Here is an 18,527-nt window from a genome sequence, read left to right as displayed (position 1 = left end):
ACGAGGCTTGTTGACGGAAAATTTCTATCAGGGTTCTGCGTGAAAAAATGTGCTGACGTCGCTTCCTCGGAATATCGAGGTTCTTGCGTCGTATAATCACAACGGGTATCATATTTTTATTCTGTGAATTATTTACTGTATCGACTTCTACGTAATTGTTATCTTCTTTGGTCGTGTGGTATAATTCTTCTACTACAACGTTTTGGTTACGATTTGGGTTAATTTGACCTGGTGGTTTTGGGTGAAAATTTGATCGGGGCCTAAAATTTCTTGTAGTATTTCTGGTGGAAATACTCATAGGTGTAGGTTTAGGTAAGGGCCTATTTTGGTTTGGCCTAAACACATTCGTGGTGGGATTTTGTGCAAAATTTTGGTTGTTATAAAAATTATTCAGTCTAAATGGAGATGACTGTTGACTGTTAAAACTATTTGGCCTGAATGGGGATCGCTGTGGGTACGAAAAATTATTAGAAAAATGAGGTTGCTGAAAATGTGACTGACGAATCAAATTAAAAGAATTATTATTATTATTATTAGGTCTCCTAAATAATTGGTGATTTTGTCCTCTAGAATTTTGGGGTCTTATATTACTTTGAAAGTAATGAGTATTATCTTCCTCAGTTACATACTGTAGTGCTGTAGGAAGGTCAGGAGGACGCATGCACCTTATAGTAGTCCCTAAGGGTTCTTTTAGATCTGACAAGAAAGTTTTTAGAGCTAAATCGTTATATAATTCCCTTTTTAAATTTTTCCCAGCTTCGGTTAGCTCATGTGTACTAACGTACGAACATAATAAGTTTAATATATGCATGACTTTATCATAAAATTGATTTGGAGACTCTGAATTTGGTTGTCGGAGCATCACTAGGTCTCTATTTAGACATGCTTCGTCACGTTGGTCCGCGAAGTGCCTATTCAAAATTTTTTTCAATTCAGCCCAATTCGATACTTTTTGCGTACCCAATACCAATTTAGCATTTCCTACTAATTTCCCGATTATGCAGTTTAATATATATATATATTTTGAAAATGATTCGGTTGTTGCGCTATATAGAATGACTCGATAACTGAATCACAGATACATAGGTACCTGCCTAGATCATTAGGATTACCGTCGAATTCTGGGATACATTTCAGATATTCGGGTTTGAACTCAGCCATATTTCTACGTACAACTTTACTAGGGATAAAGGGTTCTTGAGACTTAGAATTATCAGGGTTAAAACCAGTTAAAGATTCCTCAATTTTTAAAGTTTCTAATCGGTCAAGCAACTGAGCTACACTAGACATCGATCGTACTTACAGCAGCAGGATGATGTAGCTTAGAAACATCTGGTTGCCTTTTCTGGATCTGGATCTGGATCTGGTCCACTAGTCCACTGGTCCAAGCTTCTTCTTCTAATTTCTTTCTTCTTCACTGGTTCGGTAGTTCGCGGTTAGTTCATTAACGTTGATTCGTTAATAAGCCCGAAAACTTATCCTACCGACTGCGCCACTTATATTTCTTTATTATTTAGGAGCGTAAAAAAAATTAATATTTATTTATTAAACACTTGATATATTTAAAAAAGGTACAAATCTAAGTGTTAACGTGTATAGTGGCTTTAACTACAGATAAAAACATAAGAATCCAATTTACTTAATTCTAGCGTATTTATAATAAAAAATGTCCATAGTCAGCACTTTGCGTCTTGGTTGTCGCGGGTTCCAGTGGTGGCCCGTGAATGGTAACTGGCCACTCTTGATTGTGCAGTTAAAAGTCGAACTCCGTGGTTGCCGAGGTCGTCTACCGATCCTACATAGATACAGGCCCCGTAAGCCTTTTCCGAGCTGTCACTGAATCGATATAATGCAATTCGAATAGCATTGCCTAACATCACGTGTCTGACTACTTTGCATTCATTCAGGTAGGTCAATTGTGTCGCGAATTCCTCCCACCGCTGTCGGAGGTCATGAGGAACCTCTTGGTCCCAATCGAGTTGCAATCTCCATAATTCCTGAATGATTAGTTTAGCTTTAATCAATTCTGGGCCAATCAATCCTAGAGGATCGAATATCTGAGAAATTGTCGCCAGAATCGTCCTCTTTGTTGCGTGTGTTGAGTCGAACCTAACATTGACTGTATATTTCAACGTGTCTAATTGGGGGTCCCAAGAAATTCCCAACGTTTTCAATTGCTTGTTATGCGGAAGCGTGAAACTGTCAGAGTTTTCGTTGTTGTTGGACTCTAAGATGTTCCTTAATACTGTTCCACTATTATATGCCCATTTTCTTAATTTAAAGGTGGCTTGTTCCATTATTTTTTTTAATTCTTTGTAGACGTTCAAGGCCTCCTCTTCCGAATTCAAACTAACTAGTAAATCGTCCATATAAAAGGAGTGTTTCATTATTTCCGATGTCCGAGTGTATGTATTCTCATTTTGCCTCGCCAGTTCTACTAGATAACGAGTGGCTTGAAAGTGTGCACTCGACGTACCATACGTCACCGTGTTCAGCCGGTAAACGCTAACCGGGTCCCTAGAATTCACTCGCCATAGTATTTTTTGATAATCTTGCTCGCTGTCCTGAATTTTTATGTATCTATACATCATCTTAATATTTGCGCTCAGCACTATCTTTCGGAGCCGTAGCCGTAGCAGAATTGCATATAATTCGTCTTGGACTACCGGATCTACCATCAAGGTATCGTTCAGCGACACGCCTGAACTAGTTTTGCAACTTGTATCAAACACGACGCGACATTTTGTAGTAATCGAGTCCTTTACTACTGCCCTGTGAGGTAAAAAATAGCTACTATTTGGCATAGAGTCGTCATTTCCGATTGGCCCTTGACGCGTCATGTGGCCTAAGGTTTGGTATTCGTTCATGAAATCCACATATTGCTTTTTAAGCTCCTCATTCTTTTCTAATTTCCTCTCTAGATTTTTTAATCGACTCAGCGCTATCGGTTTCGATTCTCCAAGCTCCAAGTTTTTTTCGATTTTAAAGGGGTACTTTACTATGAAACTATTATCCTTATCCCGGGTCGTGGTTTGAGTAAAGTACTCTTCACAATAGGATTCCTCCTTAGACAGGAATTTGGAATGCTCAAATTCTTCAACGTGCCAGAATTTGGTTAATGAATCATTTAACATTTTGTTAGATATGTTCATCGACAGGTTGCAAACTGTTTTCTGATTCCGCGACCCAAACCCTGCTAAGTTTCGTGATATCACCCAGCCTAAAGATGTTTCCTGAAACACGGGTAACTTATCCCCTAATTTCATTTTTCCCGAGCCCAGTAGATCATAAAATATATCTACCCCTAACAGAATATCGATATTCTTTGGCTCGTTGAAATGTTCGTCTGCTAAATTGATCTGGCCTGGGATCTTAAGCGCTGCTCTAGAGAACTTAAATAGGGGTAGATTTTCGGTAAGCGTTGGAAAAACCAAAAATGTCAGATTGGCCTCAAAACTGTTGAATCTAGACTTTATTTTAGCTTGGGTTTGTCTATGAATTTCCGTAACGAGCTGACTGATGCCGTACAGAGGCATGTTGATTCTTTTGAAACTTAAATTTAACTTTCTACAAAGTCTTTCGCTCATTAAGTTTGATTGACTTCCCGAATCAAGTAAGGCGTTGCACCTCTGCCATTCTCCCTTTTCATCGGCGATTAAGATGTTGGCGGTTGACAGCAATACTTGATCTCTCTCTAGGCTGGCTGATGCTAAGGTTAATGAATAATCAACCCAAGGGCGTGCGTCATCCTGGTCCTGGCTGTTTGGTAACCTTGTAGATTGTTCGGATTCCGAGTACTTCCCCTTGTTCATGGTTTGTTTGTCTATAGGTAATAATGGAGGTGCACTATTGCCGTCGTTTTTTGGGTTTTGAACGCCTTCACCTACTTCACGTTTTTCGTAATGAAACGCCGTATTGTGCTTTTTAGCGCACTTTTTACACCCGCTGGACTTGCATTCTTGATTTAGGAACCCTACTCGTAGACAATTGCTACACAATTTATGCTTCCGAATTTCGTTATACTTCTCAGACATCGACAGTTGAGTAAACCGAGGACATTGATAAACAAAATGGTTTTCGTTGCAGATATGGACATTCTCTGCCAACCCTTTGCGTTAAAGAATACGAATAATTCTTAGACGAAGTCGATCCATTTCCTCTTTCCTGACCTCTGTTCTCGTTCCTGTCTTTATCGGGTCTATGTGGCTGAGGTCTCGAGAAACCGCGAGAAGATTCCAACGCGAAGCATTTATCGGTTAAAAAATCGAGTAATTGATTAACCGTGGGTGATTCAGTGTGGCACTGTTTCCGTTCCCAATCATGGTTCGTACGTTCGTCTAGTTTGCTTAAGATTATTGGGTTCAATAATGCATCCCACTTAACTACGGGTAATTTTAGCTTTTCCAACGCGGCTTTATGTTGTTGAACCGTGTCTATAAATTTCCTTACATTTGTCGCAGAGTCTTTAATCGCGCTTGGTAAATTAAATAAAATGTTTCTCACGTGATAATTTACGACTGCCTTTTTATTCTCATAACGTTTTTTAATAGATTTAAAGCAACTGTATCATTTCCGGGCGTTATTTCAAACGAGTCTATTATTTTCAATGCATCTCCCTTACAACATAATTTCAAGTATAGCAGTTTTTCTGTCTCGCTTACATCAATTCTATCATGTAATAACGACTTAAAAATACTTTTGAAGCTGAACCACGTCTCATAATTACCAAAGAATGAAGGTAAACCTAGATCTGGTAATTTTCCTAAACTTCCCAACGGCTTTAGGTTTCCTACTGACGCGGTGCCACAATTCTGGCTCGCGTGAGCCAATTTTATAAATCTTTTTGCTTCTGAAATTACGTTGTAATAAATTGATTCGGTTTCAAGCCGATTTTGTCTTTCATTTGGGTCCATAAACTCCAATCGTGTTTGAACCTTATCAAATTCTCTAAGATCATCTTCCACGTTTTTAAGGCGAATTTCACAAGCAAAGGTTTCTTTGGCATCTGTATTATCGAGAAGGTACTGTTCAAAACGAGACAAGCGTTCTACTAACACCCTACGAGCATAGGAAAGTTCTCGAAATTCACAGTTTTCGGTGGGAATATCCGTTAAATAGATCTCTTTTCTGAATTTTGTAGTTTTTCCTTTTCTTCCTCTGAGAGATATTTTTAACTAATATTAATAACTGGGATTAAATTAATAAAATCGATTCGAGATTCAATTAGATACGAATTACGCTAGTTAACGTTATCAACCTGAAGTTTCACCTTTTTCACCTTCTTTAGATATGACAAAATCGAGACAATAATGGCGTCAATCTCACACTACAATCGACTATTCTAAAGCAGGAGATGATAGACGGGAATATTACAAGGCTGGGTAAAACTTAAGAGGCAAATCTTGATAAAGGAACTGACTCACCGGTTACTTTTCTTGACTTCTGATGCACTTTCTCGTTCCACTTATGAACTATGTTTCGTAGGCACTGTTCCAATCCAGTCAAATCCGGCTCGAAGGACCAAAAATGTTTGGTCCAAATTTGGCGCGTGTACGTGGTTGGGTCGATTCACCCCTTTCGATACGATAACCGTGAACTACGTAGATCGTGGACTGGATTGATCGATTATGAAGGACCACCCTGAGTTCGCAGTCTCAGAGACACTGTTTTCGCGTATAAAAGAAACTAAACCTTCTTAACTTAACAAAGGTTTATTGATAACATTAACAACTATACAATATCGAGAAATGCGTTATTTAAAGAATGTTGACGAGAGTCTAACGCGTACGAGTTCGTGATGAAGTAGCGAGAAAAGAGAGCTTCTTCAGTTTCGCACCCTCCTTAAGTACTGATACGGAGGTGTAACACCCATAGACGTACCCCCGATAAGACCCCATTAGCGGCTTCTAGGCTACTTTGTCGCGTTAAAGCGTAGCACTTAGAGGCACGATCGCTGGGCTTTTATTGGAGCCCAGCCATTGTATTCGTTTGGCGGTACCTTTAATTTAGATTCGCGATGTTCGTCCAACAAAGAATAGTGCTGGAAATCTCAATCATAAAATAACTTCCCTCAACCGAAGATGGGTGTTAAGCGCTGGGAATTCCAACAGTATTACCCAATGGCTGGGGTTGTCCATGGGCGTAACATCAGTTTCTTAAACTCACTTTGCACATTTAAGCTAATAAATAACCCAACCATAGTCCGTGATAAAACAATACGTCGCAAGTCCTAACAGATTACGGGAAAAAAAAGCAACGCTCTAAGTGGTTTCCGTGATATCCAATTTTTACCGAAAGATCTATACAGATCAGAATATTCTGCAACCAATGAGTTTGAAAGAATTATGATTAGAAATATGAGTGCTCAATTTAAAGAATATGAGAATAAAATTATAACTTTAGCTAATTTAGGTTTATTGAAAATATCTTTTCCTAAATAAATGGACGATATTCGGTGTTCTGTTTGTTTACTATTTAAATATCCAGATGAATTTTATAAATATAAAAATCCTGATAGAAGATGTAAATAATGCAAAATCTATACAAATTGTAAGCGTTTGCTATGTGAATGTGGTAGATATTATATTAAAACGCATTATCAAAGGCACTTGCAGTTAAATTTACATGAAAAGGGAATAGGTGTTTATTGAAATAATTTTTTTTATAATAAATTGGTTGTCTTAAAATGGGAGAACGTTTAAAGGAATATGCATTAAAGATTTATATACTTTTGCTAAAAAACTAGGTATAAAATATGTGAAGAGTTATACTAAAGATGAGTTAATAGGAAAAATTATAAAACAGTTTGAAAAGAAGAAAAAAGAAAGAGAAAATAAGAAAATAAATAAATTTTTTCCATTTGATCAGGATATAATAGCAGAACCAAGGAAGTGAAGAATAATGAAGAAAAAATGCAAAGAAGCTGATGAATATATTAGAAAAGATTAAATGCTATTGCACAAATTAAATAAACTTAAACTACCAGAGTTATATAATATTGCTAAAGAACTAAAAATACAATACATTACAAGATATAAAAAAGCTGAACTGATAGAACAGATCATCAGGCAACATGAAAAACATAAAGAAGAATAATACAAGAAATTGAATTATTTATTTCCATTTGACACAGATATAATAGTACCCCCAAAGAAAAAAGAATAAAACAAATAAAATGTGATTATTGAGGCCAGAGGCTTCCTGAGATCCTGCCTAACAATAGTGACTGCCTCAATAGGCACCCACGATGAAATTCACTTGCGCTGGCGTGGTTATTTATAGAATCGAAAGACCAGACGGTCTACCGTCATCAATTAAAGGGGTTTCAAGGTTCTAAGAGTCAGAGAAACACCGCAGCTCCAACTAACACTAATTTACTCACAACGATAGTTCTTGTACAGACTTAATAACGAAAGAAAAACAAAGGTCACAATTACAGAATTAAGCATCGAATTGCACGAGATCTGATACAGAGAGGAAGTAACAAGAGTCGCGGTTTCTGAGTTGATCCGCGAGTTGCACAAGACCTGGTACAGAAAGAAAAGCGCGCGATCTGGAGTCGCCAAAGGCCAAGAGAGAATTGCCGCTGGAGTTACTAGCGGCCAAAAGAGTAGAGAGAAGAGAGAGATCGCGGGTGCCGGTAAGTACCAAGGATTCGCCCAGGGGTCGTAAAGAAAACACGTCGCACCCTGGCTGGAAAGCACTCATCGACATTACTAATGCGCTTTGTTAGAACCGTCGGGGAACGGTCTAAGCGATCGTTTTAGTTCCGACCACGAGAGGCCGGGTACTTAATTGCACCCTACCTCCTTTATGTAGAGATAAGTTGCAAAAGGTCCCATTTTATTTTAGTTGAAGTTGCTTTTAAAGGTAGATTATTAACCTATCAACATAATAATAAAGAAAGCAACACTGACATATCTTACTATATGGACCCCATTAAAAATAAAGCAAATAATCTTATTAAATACGCTTTGGATATGCATAACAATATTAAAATTAATTTAGAGTTGGAATCTGATTTTAAAAATTTAGAACAAGAAATGACGCACAAGTTTCAACTACCTAATGTAATAATAAGAGGAGAAAATGATTTAATTAATTACTGGGATACTCAAAGAGATTTATTTATATTCATAGGTGATAAATTAGAAGCCAATGGATCAGGCTGGGCTCTAAACAGAATAGATAATTTAAGAATTAATATTAAGAAATATAAACCGTTAAGTGGAAGTTCATATATCGCACTACCAAAATGGATAGAGGATAAGAAAGCATGGATCAATATAAAAAATAAAGATAATGAGTGTTTTCGATATTCAGTTTCATATGCGTTAAAAATACCAAAAACAAGATTCACAAAGATAGGCACAATATCTCAAACCGGAATACAAAGATAAATTTTAATGGAATTGAATTTCCAATTAAAATTCGAGACATTCTTAAATTTGAAACACAGAATAAAATTAATATCACAGTATTCAGTTTTGAAGATACTACGTTCCATCCATTATACCATAATAAAAAACAAGAATATGATAAAAATATTGATCTATTTTATTTTGAAAATCATTATTATTGGATTAAAAGTTTAAGTCGATTATTAAATAACCGATTAGAAATTGATGGACATAAAAAATATTTCTGTAGAAGATATTTAAATTATAGTGCTAGAACTGAAGAAGCTGTTAAAAAGCACTAAGTAATATGTAGTAATAATGAAACCTGCTTGCCTGTTATATCTAAATATAAATTAGAAAATGGAATAGAAATTAAACAAACAATATCGTTTAAAAATATTCAAAGAATGCTTAGACACACGTACAACTTGGCAAGAATAGCTTGATGTATGAAAAATCGATATTTATCTCCACCTACCGATACGTACTAAACCACCTACAAAAAAATTGTCATTATTTTGGTATTTATCATCGCCGAACGAAGTACTGTACGACTTACAGTAGTTGACGAAAGAACTGAGACAACAAACATTTTTTTAATTTTTTAAGCATTTTTTCGTGGAAACTAATGAAATTAATAACTAAGACATATATATATAAATATTTCCATTTTAAAAAATGAAGTTTGTTGTCGTAACTTGGTTTTTGGTTACCCTGTATACAGGAATTTACTATCAGAAAAATCGCAGCCAAAAATAAAAATCGACGGGTCTCAGCGTTTTTTCCGAAAATAAACCAATGAATTTTAAATCAAATTGTTCCAGACTTTTTGTCCTCACTGTATGTGATTTATTGTGATTTTAAATCAATCTTAAAGCCAATTCAGACATGTGAACCAAATCCACTAAAATCATATGCTCAGAAGACTCAAGTACATATTCCTTGCAGTTATGGACTTGGTATAAAGAGTGTCTAAAGAAATATCCCAAATCCTTTAGAAATTTATAGAGGAGAAAATGTTGATGAAAGATTTATAGAAGGAAACACGAAACATGCAAAAACAATATATAAATTATTAAAGTAAAATGAAACTATGACAGATGTAGCTCTAAAAGGGTATAGAAAAGCAAAGGAATGCTATTTGTGCAAAAAAGATTTTACTGAAAAAAATCCAAAGGTCAGGCAGCATGATCACTATGCAGGTAAATATAAATTTGCAGCATGTAGAAACTGCAACTTGAAATACAAACAACCACTATTCATTCCAGTTCTATTTCATAATTTGAGTTCATATGATTGTCATTTGTTTATTAAAAATTTGGGTGAGGATAAAATTAATCTGAAGCTAATCCCAGATAATGAAAAGAAATACATTTCATTCAGTAAAGTTTTAACAATGGATGACGGTAGCTATAGTGAATTAAGATTTATAGATTCATTCAGATTCCTAGCAAGTAGTTTAGACACTCTGTCATCTAATTTAGAACATAAACAATTGAGAGAAATGAAGAAATACTATAGCAATACACAGCTACAAGAATTATTCAGAAAACAAGGATCAAAGATAATTAGAAAAAGCATATATTTTTATTGATATATGGACTCATTTGAAAGATTTGAAGAAACTTCTCTTCCTCCAATAGATAAATTTTACTCCTCACTAACAAAAGAAAATATAAGTTGGTCAGAGTATGATCATGCTCAAACTGAAAATATTTTGAAATCAAGAATCTAGGTGAATGGTATGATCTATATCTAAAATTAGATGTTTTACTTCTAGCAGGTATATTTGAGAATTTTAGAGATTTGTGCCTAGAAAAATCTTATGGATTAGATCTTGTTTAGTACTATACTACACTAGCATTAGCTTGGGATTGTAGGTTAAAGTATAGTGACGTTAGTCTTGAGTTGTTAACAGGTTATGAGATGTATTTGTTTTTCGAAAAAGAAATTCGTGCTGGAATATCTCAATGCAGTAATAGGTATGCGCTAGTGAAGCCAGAAATACAAATTAATGGTGAAAAAATGTCTGACTTTACTCAAATTCATTATATTGATTTTAATAACCTTTATGGCAATTCATTATATCAAAAATTACCAAAAAAGGATTTTCAATGGGTGGTCACTGATGAATTATATGATTTAGAGACTATTCTCGGATCTGACGATGACACTGGATATACAGGGTGTTAAAAAAAGATTGTAAAATATTTAAAGAGGTAATAGTATGGACCAAAATAAGCAAAAAAGTCTTAGTAAATATGGGTTCGCAAAGTAACGGTTTTGGAGATATGAAAGGTTATTCTTTTTTGAAAGACTTATTTCTAATTACTTAATACTTATTTATTATCTACAAATAACAAAAAAAGCCTCTTACAAAAACAAAAAATACAGTTACATAAGGTGTTCAAAGTGCCCTCCTTCCGTTTCCAAGCAGGCCCGACATCTTTGTTTGAAGGATATTCGCACCTTTTTTAAACTTTTTTTAAAACCTCCCCCATTGGCTCGGATTTGTTGGTATTTTTGATTAATCCATAGCTGCAGTTCCTCGATGTTATTTATAGGAGTACCATAGACCAATGTTTTCAAATATCCCCAAAAAAAGAAATCTAGAGGGTTTAAATCAGGCGATCTTGCAGGTCATAATACAGGTCCGTCCCGTCCTACCCATCTACATGGAAAAGTTTGGTCTAAAAGCTCTCTAACGGCAATAAAAAAAAAGTTGGAGCACCATCATGCTGGAACCACATTTGTTGCCTTTGGTCTAAAGGAATGTCGTCAAAAAGATCATCCATTGTGTTTTGCAGAAAATTTAAGTAAGCAGCGTCTGTTAATCGATTTGGTAAAACAACAGGACCTAGCAACCTGTCGCCTACAAGATCCGTCCAAATGTTTAATGAAAAACGTGTCTGATGTCCAGATTCCATTAAAGCATGAGGATTTACCGCGCTTGATGACCCAGTGGATTTAAGACCTGCACTCGTTGTACATGGTATGGATAAAGCAGCTCCTCGTGGTGGGTTTTCCAAACAAGAGGAACACTAATTCCTACCGCAGCTGATATTCTTCGCACACTCGTCCCTGGATTATGCTCTATCCGTGCTAAAATTTCTTCTTCTACTCTAGGAGTAGATACTAACCTTGATCTTCCGGATAGTGTTGTTTGTTCAATGAACCGCAATTAAAAATCAAAATCAAAACCAAGGATTGCGGTATCACGCAATCTTTGATGAATTGTTCCAAACATACGATGTGAAGGAATCTGGCCATTTGAATAAGCTTCAGCATAAAAACGTCGCGCTTTGGTGGCAATGCCATTAGCACGACCACACATGAAATGCATGTCGCTTAATTCTGCGTTATAATAAACAGCCATAGTAAACAGCCATAGCAAACGAAAACTTGTACACTGACAATAATCAAATACTTAATATTTATACCATAATAAGAAAATGCAAGTTTTTGCAATATAAAAAAATTGGGTAAAAAAGAATAATTTTTGTTTGTTTATAAATAAATAAGTCTTTGAAAAAAGATGAACCTTCCATATCTCCGAAACCGTTACTTTGCAGACCCATGTTTACTAAGACTTTTTTGCTTATTTTGGTCCATACTATTACCTCCTTAAATATTTTACAATCTTTTTTTAACACCCTGTATATTAGAAGTTGACTTGTCTTTTCCAAAAGTTTTAGAACTGCATAAAAGGTACAACGACCTTCCAGTTGCTCCAGGAAATAGAATTCCTCCTGGTGGAAAAACCAAAAAGTTGTGTCATTTCTATGATCTATGATTCTATGATAAGAATAACTATACTGGGTGTCCCATAATTAGGTGCCAACACTTAAATAGCGAAACCTACGTGCAAAAATAATATCAAATTGATGAATAAACATATGTCCTGAAGCGCCTCCTAACGGAGATACGGCCCCTTGAAGGGGGCCCCAATCAGAGAGTTTTTGCTAAATAACTCCTAAACTACCCAACATAAATGTATGAAATTTTGGTATTCTCACAATTTTGACGAGCTCAAGCAAAATATCTTATTAAAGTGTATTAATCTGAATCATAAACCTGTCATTTGGAGGGGCTGGGTTACAAAAACAGCGATATTTTTTTTTGGATTCAAATTTTTCATTTCTGTGTTAAAAATATGTAAACCTAGAGTTTTTTACTCAAAAAAGGTATTCTTGAATAATGTCTCTAATTATTACCGTTTTTGAGAAAAATGCAATTTAATGTTCTTCATACATTTCATATTCTTTTCAGTAAAACAGTGAAGTAGGCTTTGAAACAAAAGCTAGTTGTTAAATATGTGACAGTTTGATATTTTTAGTAATTAGTTAAGTAATCTTTAATAGTCGAAATTGAATTTAATGTGAATTATGGAACGTTTTACAAATATATATAGCTGATATTCACTTTATTTATGGTTTCTGCAATGGTAACGCAAGTGCGGCTGTACGGGAATATCAAATTCGATATCCTACCAGGACAGTACCTCATCGAAAATTGTTTGTCATTGTACACAGAAATTTAGTGGAATATGGTACATTTAGGCGGTCTCAAGGACAAGGAAAACCTCTTAAAAATCGAAATTTTGAACAAGCATTAAATATTATTGAAGAACATCCCCAGATATCGTTAAGATCACTAGCCAATATTACTAATTTTCCTAAATCAACTGTAAGTTTTTAATACATATTATGTAGTTAAAATATGAGTAAATCCAAATTTAGCTTGGAAGAATGACTCAAATGCAAGGACTTCATCCTTTTCATTACTAGAAGGTGCAGAATTTAAAAACTGAGGATTTACCGCCTCGTGTGGAGTTTTGTCAATGGATTTTGAATCACCAGCATGCATGTAACAAAATACTATGGTCCGATGAGGCAACATTTACAAGAAGTAAGGCACTTAATAGCCATAATACTCATTACACATGAAAATCCGAGAGTTGTTAGAAGGACCAACTTCCAAAATAAATTTTCTGTTAATGTATGGGCAGGCATTTTAGGCAATTCATTAATAGGACCTATAGTTTTCCCAAATAGATTGAACGCACAAAATTATATCGATTTTCTTCAGAATGATTTGACGAATTTGTTAGAAGAGGTAACTATTGGAACGCGACTGAACATGTACTTTCAGCATGACGGGGCACCAGCTCATTTTAGTTTACTCGTTCGAGACTGGTTAAATCAAAATTATAAGAATAAGTGGATAGGAAGAGGTGGACCAATAAACTGGCCAGCTCGGTCACCTGATTTAAATCCCCTAGATTATTACCTATGGGGTAAAATGTCAAGTATTATTTATGCCACCGAAATGGATACCGAAAAAGAACTTCTAAGGCGAATAAATGATGCTGCTAATAGTATTAAAGGTACTCAGTTTGAAATCCTTCATGCGACTTTAAACATTAAAAAAGAGCCAGATTCTGCATTCAAGAAAATGGGAATTTGTTTGAACATTTACTTAAATAAGTGGTTTACTTAGTATTCTGTTTACCTTTATTTTATATTCCATAACTATAGTTTAATAAAAATACTTGATAAAAATAAACGATTAGTACATTAAGCAATTAACTTTTGTTTCAAAGCCTACTTCAGTGCTTTACTGAAAAGAATATGAAATGTTTGAAGATCATTAAATTGAATTTTTCTCAGAAACGGTGATAATTAGAGACATTATTCAAGAGTACCTTTTTTGGGTAAAAAACTCTAGGTTTACATATTTTTAGCAAAGAAATGAAATATTTGCATCCACTAAAAAAATATCGTTGCTTTTGTAATCCAGACCCTCCTAATGACAGGTCTATGATTCAAATTGATACACTTCGAAAAAATATTTGAATTGAGCATGACAAAATTGTGAGAATACCAAAATTTCATATATTTATATTGGGTAGTTTAGGAGTTAATTAGCAAAAACTGTCTCATTGGGACGCCCTTCAAGGGGCCGTATCTCCGTTAGGGGGCGCTTCAGGACATATGTTTATTTATCAATTTGATATTATTTTTGCACGTAGTTTGCGCTATTTAAGTGTTGGCACCTAATTATGGGACACCCTGTATATTTCATTATAAAATATTAAAGCTTTATGAAGAGTTGGGAATGGAAATAACTAAAATTCACAGAAGTATAAAATTTACTCAATCTGATTTTATAGCACCATATATCAAGTTCAATACTGAATAAAGATAGAAAGCAAAAAAGAATTTTCAAAAGGACTTTTGGAAAGTCGATGCGATTAGTTAAAAAACAGCAAAACATTAAATTGTGCTCTGATGATCAAAAGGGTCAAAAAGCTATTAATAAGCCCAATTTCAAATCAAGAACTACATTTAGCAAGCATCTGGTAACAGTTCATAATTATAAAACCAAAGTATTATTCAATAAACCGATTTATATTGGACAAGCAGTGTTAGATTTATCGAAATTCTTGATGTACGACTTTTACTATAACGTATTAAAACACAAATTTTAATGAGAAATTGAAATTATTATACGCGGATACCGACGCATACCTTTTTGAACTTAAAGGTTATGATTTCTATAACTTCATGAAGTATAATCCTAATTATTTTGATATATCTGATTATCCTAAGAACCATTACTTGTTTTTAATTAAAAATAAAAAAATTATAGGAAAATTTAAGGATGAATTGAACTCGGAAAATATGTTGGAATTTATAGATTTGAAATCTAAAATGTGCCGTTTTAGAACAGAAAACTCAGTTGCAAAGAAGCTAAAAGGAATTAAGAAAGGTGTGTTAAAGAAAGAAATCAGTTTTAATGACTATAAGAATGCGCTCTTTGAGCTTAAAGAGCATTTTTATAAACAAAAAATAATCAGGAGTCATAAACATGAAATCTACTACTAAGAAAACCAAAAGTTTAAAATGAAGTTCTATTTTATTTAGCACCCAAAACATACGAAATTCAAAATAATGCCGGGTCTCGTCGATAGCATTCCTTCTCCTTTTTCGCACCGTAATGCCGATGGTACCCGCCCTTTCAAGTGGACAAGTCGTCTTCCCCCTCTTACGCAAATATTCACACGTGCACAATATTCCTCTAAACTGTTTACCCTAATTTTAAATCTACATGTCTAACATTCTTAGTAATAATCCCTGACATTTAACAATTATTTTCTAACACTACACAGAAGAATTAAATAAAAAGTCGCTAAGTTGGGAAGATGATAAAAGATATCTAATTCCTGGATCAACAGGCGGAACAACATTGGCGCATTGTCATTATCATCAGCATTATCACCGCCTCATTTTACGCTCGCTGTTAGGGAGCACTCAAACGAAACATTTCAAAGGAGATGGATAGGCCGAAGAGGTCCTATTCTATGGCCTGCTAGATCTCCCAATTTAAACCCCTTAGATTTTTGTGTTTGGAGTTACCTAAAAAGTTTAGTAGAGGCGACACCTATAAATAATCCCGATGAATTGCAGCAACGAATTGAACAATGTTGTCAAACAATTCGAGAACAATCGGGCTTTTTGAAAAAGTGCGGCGCTCCTCTTTGAGAAGGTGTAGATTTTTTGTCGAAATGCAAGGAGGATATATCGAACATCTATTGTAATTTTTTTGTATTAATTATTTCTGCAGAAAAAACTGTACAATGAAAAGAGACTATCACTTTTATTTTGAAAACGGTTCATTTGCGAACCCATGTTTATTAAGACTTTTTTACTTGTTTTCGTTCGCACTATTATATAATATTTAAACGGTTTTTTTTAACACCCTGTATATCGATTGCGTTAACGAACCGTTGAGGTTGCGTTGGAGCCATCGTCGATACGAACTACAATGGAAGTGCCAAAAAACTTGCTGACGTTGTGTTACAGCAACAATTTTTTAACAAACATTTAAATAAATAATCTGTAAAATTGTAATATACTGTTAAATTGAAAGGTAGATGGAACAAATTATGTTAATGTAATTTGTTTAGTTTTAAGAGAATTATTGTAAGATTTTACGACATTTATGTATATTTGAGATGTAGTGCAAAATAAATTTTACCTATATGAATCAAAAAGTTTAATTACGTAGATTGAACAATTTAAAAAAGTGACGAACTTATTTTTTCGAATTTGTTAATTAATACATTTTATAGTAAAAATAAGTAAGACATGTATACAAATATATAATTAATATTAAAAATTTTCTTAACAGATATCTATGATTTTATAATAATTTGTTATTGATTTTTTATCAATGACAATGGCTGTGTTATTGACTGTTTTTTTGTAAATTTTTATCTACAAGGTGTTTCTGAACGTAGTACCATAAATTCAACTACGTATTCTAGGTCCTAAAACATGACGAAAACTTCATATAAACCTATATCGAAAAACGCTTCGTTTTCGAAATACAGGGTGTGAAAAGTTGGTTTATGATTATGGTTTTTTATAAATATTTTCGAAACTATTCGAGATTAAGTAATGAAATTTTATACCTTATTGCAACTTTTTGTGCTCTTTCTGAATTTTTAGAAGGAAATTGCTACATTTTAGCAGGGGCGGATAGCACGGGGGGGTAGTGCTTAAAAAGTGTCTATACTTTTTTGTACTTTATTTTATTGGCGATTTTATAAGAAAAATATTAAATTTGAAGATTTTTACACAAAAAAGGTACTCTTGTTGAAAATCAAAATATTCAACAGTTTTCGAGAAAATTGAGATTTAATAAATCGGTGGATGGTACGATTCATAAACATCAAATTTAAAACTGCGTTGGCTTTGAAATGAAACATTAAATGTATTTGACATTTTCGTACATCGAAGAATAATAAACTATAAATATTACAATTAAAACCCAGTTAACACATTCTCAAAGTATCCACCGTTGGCCTGTACACATGCTCGCAGCCTTTTCTGCAAAGAAAACATTGTTCTCGGTTGATGAAGTAATTGTTGGAAAGCCTGTTGAACACGGTATTGTAGATCTTCTAGGGTCTCTACTGGAGTAGAGTACACATTACTTTTTAATTGTCCCCAGACGGTAAAATCAAGTGGGTTTAAGTCTGGGGACCTAGGAGGCCAATGAATGGGTGCATCAATGCCACGACCGATCCATCTGTTGGGAAAATGAGTATGCAGCCATTGCCTAGGCTCTCTACCATAGTGAGGAGGAGCTCCATCATGCATAAACCAAAGTCTTCGCCTTGTTTCAAGGGGAATATCTTCAAGGAACTCAAAAAAATCATTCCGCAGGAATGCGCAGTACCTATTTGCATTTAAATTTTCCGAAAAAAAATGGTAGCCAATAATTCTATTACTTAAAGTTGAAGCCCAAACATTAATTTTAAAAGAATGCTGGTAATGCGTAACTCTGGTTGCTTTGGGATTTTCTTCTGCCCAAATATGTGAATTGTGCGTGTTAAAAATACCAGCCCGTGTGAAAGTAGCCTCATCTGTGAATATGATCCTTGACATAAAAGTTGGGTCATTGTCATTTTGGGCTAATAACCATTCAGAAAATTCTAGTCGAGGACCGAAATCGTCTGGAAGAAGTTCTTGTACCTGGCGCAGATGAAACGGGTGAAGTTGTTGTTCTTTGACAATTCTCCATGCTACTGCAGGTGAAATATTTGTTTGCAGTGCTACTCGTCTAATACTAATTGCGGGATTATTTTGCAAAATTTCTAAAATTTCTTCCTCCTTCCTAGCTGTTCTCACTGTACGCCTTCGTCCAATATTACTTCCTTTGGGTTTGATGAACCCAGTTTCACGACAACGCCTTTCAACTGCTAAAATTGTTCGTCGATTTGGACAGTTCCGATTAGGAAACTTTTCCGCATATCGTCGGACAGTTTCTTGACTATTTCCATAGCACTCACCTAATGTTAACAACATATCTGTGTACTCTGCATTAGAAAAAGTATTCATTTTCTTTAACAATAGTTGAAATAACAAAATGTTCGGGAACGAAAAACCACTAAACTTTATTAATAAATGTTGTTATGTACGCAGGTGTGAAACAAATTTTTCAGTTTCATTTCAAAGCCAACGCAGTTTTAAATTTGATGTTTATGAATCGTACCATCCACCGATTTATTAAATCTCAATTTTCTCGAAAACTGTTGAATATTTTGATTTTCAACAAGAG

General features: G+C 34.6%; 1 protein-coding gene across 1 annotated transcript; it reads right to left on the bottom strand.

Annotated features, from left to right (window-relative positions):
- Positions 1 to 1,676: 1,676 nt before the first annotated feature.
- Positions 1,677 to 11,717, bottom strand: LOC136419057 (uncharacterized). Its single transcript, XM_066405231.1, has 5 exons — positions 11,540 to 11,717; positions 11,345 to 11,480; positions 4,727 to 5,058; positions 4,170 to 4,463; positions 1,677 to 4,108 (listed from the first exon to the last, which is right to left on the bottom strand). Exons 1-5 carry the CDS (start codon positions 11,715 to 11,717, stop codon positions 1,677 to 1,679), a joined length of 3,372 nt encoding a protein of 1,123 aa, XP_066261328.1.
- Between the last annotated feature and the right edge of the window lie 6,810 nt (positions 11,718 to 18,527).

The sequence above is a fragment of the Euwallacea similis genome, unplaced genomic scaffold (assembly GCF_039881205.1).
Source record: "Euwallacea similis isolate ESF13 unplaced genomic scaffold, ESF131.1 scaffold_63, whole genome shotgun sequence".
In the NCBI taxonomy this organism is placed as follows: Eukaryota; Metazoa; Arthropoda; class Insecta; order Coleoptera; family Curculionidae; genus Euwallacea; species Euwallacea similis.
This window is presented reverse-complemented; position numbering and strand designations above follow the sequence as displayed.